The sequence below is a fragment of the Neodiprion pinetum genome, chromosome 1 (assembly GCF_021155775.2).
Source record: "Neodiprion pinetum isolate iyNeoPine1 chromosome 1, iyNeoPine1.2, whole genome shotgun sequence".
In the NCBI taxonomy this organism is placed as follows: domain Eukaryota; kingdom Metazoa; phylum Arthropoda; class Insecta; order Hymenoptera; family Diprionidae; genus Neodiprion; species Neodiprion pinetum.
The window spans coordinates 7932240-7942897 of NC_060232.1; the positions used below are offsets into that span (position 1 = coordinate 7932240).

General features: G+C 34.9%; 1 protein-coding gene across 2 annotated transcripts; it reads right to left on the reverse strand.

Moving 5' to 3' along the window:
• Positions 1-82: 82 nt before the first annotated feature.
• On the reverse strand, positions 83-7848 carry Ltn1 (E3 ubiquitin-protein ligase listerin). Of its 2 annotated transcripts, XM_046628424.2 has the most exons (23): positions 7654-7848; positions 7059-7268; positions 6736-7002; positions 6551-6666; positions 6111-6465; positions 5843-6030; positions 5627-5762; positions 4807-5499; positions 4486-4705; positions 4053-4401; positions 3463-3958; positions 3265-3383; positions 3018-3180; positions 2752-2936; positions 2492-2675; positions 2223-2397; positions 1787-2144; positions 1557-1703; positions 1356-1486; positions 1069-1280; positions 794-985; positions 500-667; positions 83-403 (listed from the first exon to the last, which is right to left on the reverse strand). In XM_046628424.2, the coding sequence occupies exons 1-23, from the start codon at positions 7696-7698 to the stop codon at positions 344-346; spliced, it is 5169 nt and encodes a 1722-aa protein (XP_046484380.1). In that variant the 5' UTR covers positions 7699-7848; the 3' UTR covers positions 83-343. The 2 variants fall into 2 exon arrangements, with proteins under 2 accessions (XP_046484380.1, XP_046484384.1); XM_046628428.1 differs by lacking the exons at positions 6736-7002; positions 7059-7268; positions 7654-7848 and having other exon boundaries at positions 6111-6460.
• Positions 7849-10658: the final 2810 nt, after the last annotated feature.

A 10658-nucleotide genomic window follows, 5' to 3' on the forward strand; every position in this document is an offset into this window, starting at 1 on the left:
GGCAATACAGAATTAGCATGATTTTGTCCAGTGTTCAACTGCCTTTTTAGACACAAAAATAAATGGAAGATAAAGTGGGGAATTAGTTGAAAAATACATATGCATATATTTCGCGTTTACCATTACGTAGAATTATACAACTAGGTGTACTTATATATTTACACTTTTTATCTATTTCACTTTAATAGTATTTAAATCGTAACATTTAGTATTGAATAATATTATTGCAGACCTAACATCCTAAAAATAAGTAACCATTTATTTAGTGAAAATACAAACATTCGTATTACATACAATGTTTGTGTAACCAACCAGTTTCAATTTTACATATATCAGTTTTAGCTCAGAATATGTTTCTGCAAATCGGGCACGTAGATTTCTGGCTTGTACTGAACCATTTGTACTGCAACAGAAAATTAATGTTAACGATTTTACTGGTGATTATCTATATTTCACCATATTGGCCGTAACTTAGTGAGATAAAAATCATGTATCTTACCAGACATGGTGTGTGGAATTTCTTTCGGCATGTGTGGCATGAAAGTTTTGGTATTTGATTTGTAGTGGCGTGAACAATACTGAAACAAATGTAACACTCTTCAACGCCGGAAAACCTTTTATCCAGATTATTCTTCCAAAGAGTTAATCCGTCCCAAATTGATCCGTTCTGTAAATGAATAATCTTGGTCAAATCAACACATGTATCTAGTTCCGCTCCCTTCACAATTCAGTCATACATTCCACGATTCGAAGTACTAAAAACTATACCAAAGTAATATCGAAATGTACAAACCTGATGCGTCAGGAATATGGAGAGCTGCATATGACAGTTTCTCCAATTTGCTGCACCACCCGCATGCTGTCCGAGATCTACAGTTACCGGTCCAAGGGGATGGTTAATCGGTAAAATTATGCTAAGTTCCAGTTTCGCATCTTCCACTTGATACAATGCTATAACTTCCCTCGCTGTTGGATGTACTTTGACCTATGTACATGCATCGCTTCATATAGTATCATCAATAACTTTTCATCATTCGCCGTCTGCAATATACCTCTTATTTTACTCACCTGCATGTTTTCAATGCCTGTAAGCTTGTTGCAACTGAGCTCTTCTTGACACAGCATAGGGCTAACATAAAGTATTGTGATTCTTTCTACAGCAGCGCTAACTCTACTGTCTGCTGCACCCCACCATTGTCTCACCAGAACTGGGAGTTGTCTCAGACTATTAGCGTACAACCAGCAAACTAAATGATCTAGTCTGCACTCAGTCCAAGTCTCTGAAGAAATTTTATATAAAAATGTCAAGTGGAATACAAAAGTAAAAAAGAAATATTTGAAACTGTCAATCTTACTTGCAAAACTAAATGAAGGTGCAGTAGAAAATATTTCTGTAAGTCTCACAGCCTTATTTTTATTGTCTTGGAAAATTTCTACTGGCATTAGCCGGAAGAGGTTGTTCATTAAGCTAGGAAAGAAATCATCCCTGAAAGAATTTTTGACCATTAGATTAAAAAGTCATATAAAATAGATAATTAGACACCTGTGAAACTTACTTGAGCAGTTCTGAATATTGGTAACGCAATTCGGCATGAGCATAGGAACACATATCCAACAAAATGGCCCACTCAAATAAATACCCAAGAGTATAAGTGTACGAATCTGTGTAGGGCTGAATCGTGCAGCTCACAGTTTCACATAATCTACAAAATGTGCTTGTTTTCGTTATTGTCATCTAATGAAGGACCAGTGGTCGAAACAATTGACTTATTCTGCCGTTTCTTACTTGAAGTCCAATAACATAGCGTTTACGATGTACTGAGTGGATGCGAGAACGTTTTCGAACTTTTTGAAATTCAGCAAATTTAGATCGAAGCTTTCTGATTCTATGAGGTTTTTGTCTCGCGCTACCAACTCTGGAATAATTTTTTTGAAAACTTGATAAGCTGACAGCTGGAGGCTCGGAACAGGGGATTGTAGCAAGTTGAAAGAGAGCTTAATCACTTTTTCAGAGTTGATCGATTCAAATGCAGCACTGGTATGCTGTCCAAAGAAGATTTTTTCGTCTACCAACTTCAGAGCCTCACCCAGGTTATTCAGCAGAACAAGTTGCATAGATGATACGTCGTGTTGATTGTACAAATCTGTGAATAGTAAAAATATTCGGAAATGCCAACAACTAAAGAGTATAAGAAATAATTTGGATTATGCATTTCGCTTACCGGAACAATACATCCAAGTTTCAACAAGGACAATATACACATCATCAGCAAAAATGTTTTTCCACTCATCTAATATAGTTCCAGGCAATCCTTCAACAGATTCTTTCTCATGTTTGTATAAGAGTTCTTGTAGTGTACAGAACAATTTATTCACAGCAACAATAAAAGCTGTTACCTAAGGTGTACAAAATTGAATACTTACCAAGTACAAAATGCATATATCCCTAATGATTAAATAAGATAGTGAATAATTGAAATCAAATTCGTACCTTCAAATTACTACAATTCTTTTTAGATTTGTTTACTGAAAGCTGCCAAGAGGCTAGAGATATCAATATGAAATCCCAGTGCGCGTGAGTTAATTTTGTTGGTATTGTCGAGACGAACTTTGATAGAAATCTAACAACTTCCAAAGGTAATGTGAACTGTTGCCACGTTACTTCTGATACATCACTGTGAACAGAAAAATGGAAATTGTGTAAACAATTGTGCAACTTTCACTTTGTCGAACATTACTTTTTTCACATACCAATCAAAAAGTAAGAAGCCGTTATCCTCTTGGTAGAGCTTTATCACTTTATCTAAAGTTGCAATAAAATATGTCAAGGTTTTTTCTGAATCACCGCCAAGCAAGCTCCGTCCTACTACGAGTGCGTTTACATTATTGTCCAATTGTAATGGAATATCTTCCATGTTTAGGTAATCAGACAAAACCTAGGATCAGTGTTAAAATTAATAATAATGCGTCAAGAATTGATAAAATAAACATTTCATACAAAATCTGAAAAAATATACCTGAACAGCTTGAAGTTGAGCGCCAATTTCGTTTACATTATTTGAGGCAGAACTTGTGATGCTGAAATCTTCTCTGAATTTAGTAGTTAGACTATCACACGGTGCTAGTTCCATGCAAAAAAGACGTAGCACATGAGGCCATATTCCAACGTAAACTCCAGAACTAAAAAATCCAACAGGAGTGAATTGATAAATTTGTTACTTACTTGTACATGATAATATATTTATTGTTTTTATACTGCCTTACTTTTGAAGGATGAACTTGAGATTACTCTCACGTATGTCTGTTCCAAGCAATGTATATGTAACTTTAACTTCCTCTTTTAGATCAGTAAACAGGGTGCTAATCCCATTAAAGTGTTTTGTCTGCAAAATGTAAATTCGTGTAAAATACTTTTAATTACTTTAACCGAGCAACGTACACCAAACATAGAAATTTACTCACTGAAGTATAGTGTAAACCATACAAATATCCTGTAGCAACAATATGTAGAATATTCAACATAGTCTCTTCAATAACAGGTAATGCATTGACTTTAACAATATCCATATCTTGAACTTCTGTTGAATCGTCTTCGATATTGTCTTGGCCTTCAGATTTTCTCATGAAGAGTTTTTTTAGTAATTTAATGTTCAATAAAGCCCATCTAACACAGTTTTCTATATTGTCCGTAGGATACTTTTGTTCCAAGTCGATTTTAACAATATCTTGACCGATTTTTGTCTGAAAACACGTTTCCATCGTTGCTAAATTTCCTGACACTACTTCTGCATACAGAACTATTGTTGTCACATCAGCCAACCAAGTAGCCATCTTCGACCCAGCAGTAAAAGCAGAAATGACATTTTTTGTATGCTCATTTTCATCATCGTCTTCGACCAATACTTTTATAAAGCTGACTGCAATTTCCACTAATTTTTCTAAAGAATATAGGTGTTCTCTAGAGAAATAGTACAAAAATGAATACATGAATAACAGAAATCAATAGCTTACATTGCTTTCTTAGAACCATATTTCAAAAACAAGTAACTTACGACAGAAAGATATTTGCCCATAGAATGTCTGCACATTTTTTAGTAAGGTCAACAAGTTTTGCGGGAGATAACATCGTTTTTAACTGGACCAGCCCATTTTCCCATGTATTCTGAACAGTTTTTCTTATCGGGAAAGCACTGCTATCTAAGTCAAGTGTGCAACTTAATCCAAACATAGTTTCGATAATTTTGACAACTCCTAGCCTTAGTTTGTTGTGAGTCCAAGTTGCAGAGGATATCTCAGAAACCAATTCAACGAGTGAGTTGAGATTATCTTGACTCTGTTCATTCAAACCTTTACAGAGGATTGAGACAATGTCATCAAATGTAGAATCACTGATAATTAAATCTGAAAATGCAAAGACGCGATTATTTTTAAATGTACTGTTATAGAAAATGATGAAAAACAAGAATAATTAATACAGTAACTAACCGGTATTATCAGAACACTCGAAACATTGCATGAGAATTTTTTTGTTCACATCCAAATCGATGGTAGTTTCATTAACAGCTACTTGTTTAGTCACATCTAGTAACACAGACGACACTTCAGCTTGTGAAAACCACTCTTTTACTGCAGGATCCTTCCTATTATGTTTGAACAAAGCACACTTGACCGCATGCCTAAGGATTATTTTATTTTCGTTCTGTAACTGTTGTAAGATTGCACTTTGTATATTTGTTTGGACAATTTATCATAAAATTTATTTTCAAGACATTTTTGAATTAATTACTTATTGGACGAAATATCTACCTCTGATAATGAAGCAAGAACTGTTTTCTTGTCCAATTTATCCAAATATTTGATGAGGCTGAACAATAACATTATCAATAGCTCCGTCTGTTCTGGCTTTTCAGTTAACCATTTCCTCAAAGTCTTATTGTAAAAATCGAGAAAACTGGTATCTTTTCCACACGATTTTGTCAATGCAATAAAAAGGTCTTTGCTTTCAAAGTTTGTGATTAATTTATAACAGGTTAACATGACAGCTGATTCAGAAGAATCTTTATTGATGTTATCAAAATGAACGGAAGTTATTTTGTTGATTAGTTGAGCTAATTCTGTACAATACTTCAGGTCTTCTTCTGGAACTTTAGGCAAAACTTCGTCGCTTTTTTCTGCTCGGTCGTTTGAATCAAAAAACTTGACTCTCAAATTTTTGCGAGTGTCTAATGTGGTATTTTTTAAACTGAGAAACAAGTCCAGCAACGAGTCATACAAGTTTGAAATGTGAACTGAATCAAAATTTGCTTCAGTAGAATGAATTAGATTCAAAAGTGTCTCCTCAAGAGTAGACCAAAATTGTTGAACTAAATGACCATACGACTTGTAATCGGCGACGCTTCGATTTTTACTCCAATAACGAATGAGCTGGCTTATTTGTTTAAAAATCAAAGGTTTCACTGGTGAAATCTCTACCAAACACCATTCCAATGTTGGCATCAACTAGAACGTGAAAATAAAATATATACTTTACAAATTTTGGTATTCCAAGTTTAACACTTACTTACTTTCATTGTTCCTAATGATCATCACTTGAGTTATTAATAGTTAGTATTAAAAATAATTTTACCTGTTGTTTCAGTAAAGTTTCGCACAAGATTTCATCCTCATTATTCAAAAGAATCACATAACGCAAACACTCGACGAATGCAGTGACCACTGCCAGCATCTCTGAGTAGCTGAGTTGAACGCTCTTGACTTTAAAGCTGTACGAAATAATTATGATTATTTGTTTGTTTCACTTTCTATTTGCTGCCCAATTACTTTTACTTAGGTGAACAATTACCCCTTCCGTAAATTATTAAAGAAATTTGTGTAAAAGTTCATCTTGTTCTCGTTTTGTATAGGAAAGTGGCTGATGAAGGGCAGCAAATTAGGATAAATTGCATTGGCGCTGCCATTACCTCCTTCTCTTAAAACATGCCACAACTTAGGTATTATGAGCTTTTCAATGCTGACTACTGTATGCCAACCCTAGAGAACATGAATTAAACTCTAATAATCAATTTGCTAATTCTGCAGCTGAATATGTACATTGGCATCCTTTCTATTACCTCTATTTTACATATTGCAAGAAGCACAGCCTCCCACACAACTGGCAAGACACCAGGATCTGTTTCATCAAGATTGTTCATAATGGTGGTGATCAATTTCTTTTTCTCATTCTTGTACAATTCTTCGGCGTGTTGAATCATTGAGGCAAGAACATTGAAGAATCCAGCTCTGACTAGAGGTATTTCATGTTTAGCCAATTTCCAGAACTTATTGTGTGATAAAATTTTATCGTGAATCTTTGCCACCTTCTCTATTTGCTGAGGAGAAATTGTTTTCAAGTATAAAGAGTATCCTTGTAAACTTGATATCAATAATCTCTGGTATCTCATGTCCATTTCTTCAGGTGTAACTGTCCTTAAAATCAAAGAAATTAATAAAAAATTTCATATGTCATTGACACATTACCCTCTTCACAAAAATACATAGTATTTTTGCATACTTATTATTTCCAAGGGTTTGCGGCGTTTGATTTGTTATATTGTCGCAGATGTAAGTCAAAATTTCTTCCTGACAGTGTGCAATTGCGTCTGCTAATTTATTTGGTGGGAATGTTTGCTGTAAAAAGTAAATGGGAATTATTTGCGGTCTGGAAGATTGTTTACCTGCTGTTATTAATTATTATACCTGGAAAGCATTGGTAGCAGCAGAGGCTGCAGGCGCGTATGTATCATACTGTGACGTAAACCACGGTCCAGCCAGCTGTTTCAAATACGGAGCGATATTTCTTCCCGCAGGTTTAACAATGGCCAAATGCGCCACATGCGCAGCTTCTCTAACTCTATGTTCCACATCAATAGCAAGCAGACAATATATGCGCGGCCAAAATGGAAGGACTGCTAGAATAGTTTTTGCGGTCGAGTCGTTGCATAGCTCAGTAAACTCCTGCAGTGCCTGTAAAATTTTCTGAGCATAAAAATACCGAACCAACAAATTCAACGAGGATTCACCTTTAATTTTGTCGTTCCATCTTTTTTATTCATTTTCTTCAACAGCAGTTGAAAGTGAGAGTCCAGTTTACTCATGTCGATTTCGTCCAAGGTACTAATCGTTAGTCTTGGTAAGAGGGGAATATATCCTCCATCCTTTGCCCCTGAAAACCCAACGAAGTTGGGCATTGAGGCTTCGAGCAGCTCTGCACTGCGACCACTACTTGATGGCTATAATAAATAGTTGAATTCTTTAATTTTAGGCCATTTGTATCAACAGATATAGAAAATGATGAAATAAAAAATTGGACATCAAAATATTAGATTTATTAATCTATAAGCTGTCAGTCAAAGACTCTGGCAGGGATATGAAGATTGGTATCTCTGTCTAAAACAGCCAGCGACACACGCTGTCATCGTTACAAATGTACTCATAATACAATTGAACAAAATATCAGAAAACACCTGGTCAGTGAAACCCTGTGGATATCACATTCAGTGGGTATTAAGTGAATAAAGAATAGGCGGGTGACAAAGCGAATTATTCGGTAAAAAAATTGAACATATTTTTCTGACGGCAGATTGCTTGTAATAAAACTTGTTGTCACGCACTTACCCTTGCATTATTTTTAGTACGTTGTGCCTGTTTGTTTTTTCCCATTTCAACGAGTCTCTAAAATAAAACTTCCAGACTGTATTATAGAAACTGTTCAATATTATTAATGTTTTGACAAATTCAACCCTTGAAGAATTTCTAACCACATTTCAGCCAGTGACGTCCGTGACTTACGTATCGCTCCACAGTGTATAAAAAAAATGTAGAGATACTAACAGCTTACATTTCACAACCCTAAAATTCAGTCAATCAGTAGTGCTCTCTGCGTCGCGCAACTCGAGTCGGTAAACGGTCGGTACGTAAAGACCATAGGACTAATATTATCATCACGTGTACCCAGATGGTTGATGCAGTGTCGGATATTATTATGACTATGAAACGACCACCGAGCCGTACACCGTCGCCAACCCACAACCATGCAAATTCATTTACAGCGATTCATTTCAACCCAATTCAGCAATGTTAATCTTACTGGATCTCCGTCACATCGACAAAAATAATTTTATTTGAATACGTGCACAACATAGATATACACGATTGGCTGTTAGAAACCAGTTATTGATATAAACAATAGGAAAATAGCCGGAGGTATTATGAAGGACATATGTAATGGTACTTGTATGTAACTTCTGTCCTTGTAATCGGCAATGTCAATCTAACTCCACCGGATAAACAAAAATAACATTATCTAAATAGATGCGCAATAAACATGCACATGGTTTACTGCTAACAGAGTTAGAAAAATCACTTCTTGATGCAAAGGATGGGAGACATAGTCAATACTATATATAGGATATCAGAAACTCACGAATGATATCACCTAAGGATAGATTTTTCAAATTCTCTATGATCAAATTTTCATCAATTATCTAAAATATCTCTGTCAAAAAAATACAGACGAAAGGTTGTAAGACCTTTCGGAAGCTTCAAGAGTTTTCCGCTTCCAATAATCCATTGGTTTTTTCTGAGACAAGATTCTGATCTATCGAAGTTTTCTGTAGATTTCCGCAAACAGAATTTACAAATTTTGCAGACCTAGGTAGAAGAATTTCATGAAGTGAAGGGGAGACATTGGTAGAACGTTAATGAGTTACATTATATATGTTAAAATTACAAGGAACTTGTTAGAAATTCATGTAATTGCTTCGTAATTATCCAATAAATATGTGTCGTTGATGAGTTATTGGAACAGCATCGGGATCCAATAGTGGGGTGATTGTCAGTTTTGGAGAAATATATATATATAGGTAAAAAAAGCGCAGGTAAATTTGAATTTACGAATTCACTTTGACTAAACTAGAGAAATCCGACGGTATTACGATTCCACATGCATTACATGTTATCGAAGCATGAGTTTTATTGACAATACTTAAATTTACGCAGGAATAAAATTGTCATTTGAAAAACTACAATATGTTAGTATTTCACCAGTGAAAATAAGTTCACTTATGCTCGTTTCCACACCACCGCAAGCGGTAGAGCACCCGGCGCGTTTTTTTTTACGTGGTATCCCCAGTAGGCCTACTCCACGGAGAATACTTGCAAGATCGATCTTACGTTCTTCGAAAACTTGCACATGACTGTTTTTCACATGTTAATTATGGTAAATTGTTTTTCCCAATCAATTTGAACTCGTGTATATTCGCAGTTCAGTCGAAATTTTTCACTTCGTATATCCCGCTGACTATTTATTATCGATGAAAGATGATTGTTTTAATTATAGATGAAAGATGGTTGTTTTAATTATGGATGAAGGGTGATTGTTTTTATCTTATAAGTGAACGTGAATTGATTTTGGATGTTCGCGCACGGGTTTTTTCCTATGAGGTATGAGATGATCATTAAAATGGAGAACCTGGTGAATACGCAACACAATCAACAACTAAACCAAAATTGAAAACACGAATCGCTGTAAGACGTTGGCATTTACCTATTGAAAGACGATGCAGAAATCTTTGAAGAAATGGAAACGAATCTGAGTAGAATAAGCACAACCACCAAAATACAACAGAGCTGTATAATTCTATAGTGAAATACAAATCGAACATGACCTATGAGCGACTCAAGAAAAAAACTACAGCAATAAATTGTACCACACTTTGTAACCACCAACTACATCGCTAAATCTATATATCGGTGAAAAAAAAGATGACTGACTCTGAACCAGACCTGAACTAGACTTAAGCCAGACCTGAGCCTGAAAAATAAAGCGTTAATTTTTCAGTATAGTCATTAAAACTCAGTTACCTGGAACAGACGAAAATATAATTAGTAACATATGTCGATACAGGCAGAAATATACTTATCTTAAAATTAGGTAAATAAAAACTGTAATTAACGAAATAGAGACACATTAATTAATTGAAACAGACATAAGATTTAATTAGCTGAAACAGACAAAAGGCTTGATTAGCTGAAATAGACAAAAAGTTTGATTAGCTAAAACAGACAAAAGGTTTGATTATCTGAAACAGATAAAGGGTTCGATTATCTGAAATGGACAAAAAGTTTGATTAGCTGAAATGGGCAAAAAGTTTGATTAACTGAAACAGATAAAAGGTTTGATTAGCTGAAACAGACAAAAAGATTGATTAGCTGAAAGAGATAGAAAGTCCTGATTACCTGAAACAGACAAAACGTTTGATTAGCTGAAATAGACAGAAAGTTTTACGGGCTGAAACAGATAAAAACTTTTATTAGCTGAAATAGACAGAGGGTTCGATTAGCTGAAACAGACAAAAAGTTTGATTAGCTGAAATAGACAAAAAGTTTGATTAGCTAAAACAGACAAAAGGTTTGATTATCTGAAACAGATAAAGGGTTCGATTATCTGAAATGGACAAAAAGTTTGATTAGCTGAAATGGGCAAAAAGTTTGATTAACCGAAACAGATAAAAGGTTTGATTAGCTGAAACAGACAAAAAGATTGATTAGCTGAAAGAGATAGAAAGTCCTGATTACCTGAAACAGACAAAACGTTTGATTAGCTGAAATAGACAGAAAGT

Excerpts from the sequence above, each read along its gene's own strand:
- Ltn1 (XM_046628424.2), bottom strand. The coding sequence starts at position 7,698 with ATGGGAAAAAACAAACAGGCACAACGTACTAAAAATAATGCAAGG. Across the intron at positions 3,959-4,052 it reads TGGGCAAATATCTTTCTGTC|AGAACACCTATATTCTTTAG; the intron begins GTAAGTTACTTG and ends CTATTTCTCTAG. Across the intron at positions 2,937-3,017 it reads CTCAACTTCAAGCTGTTCAG|GTTTTGTCTGATTACCTAAA; the intron begins GTATATTTTTTC and ends CACTGATCCTAG.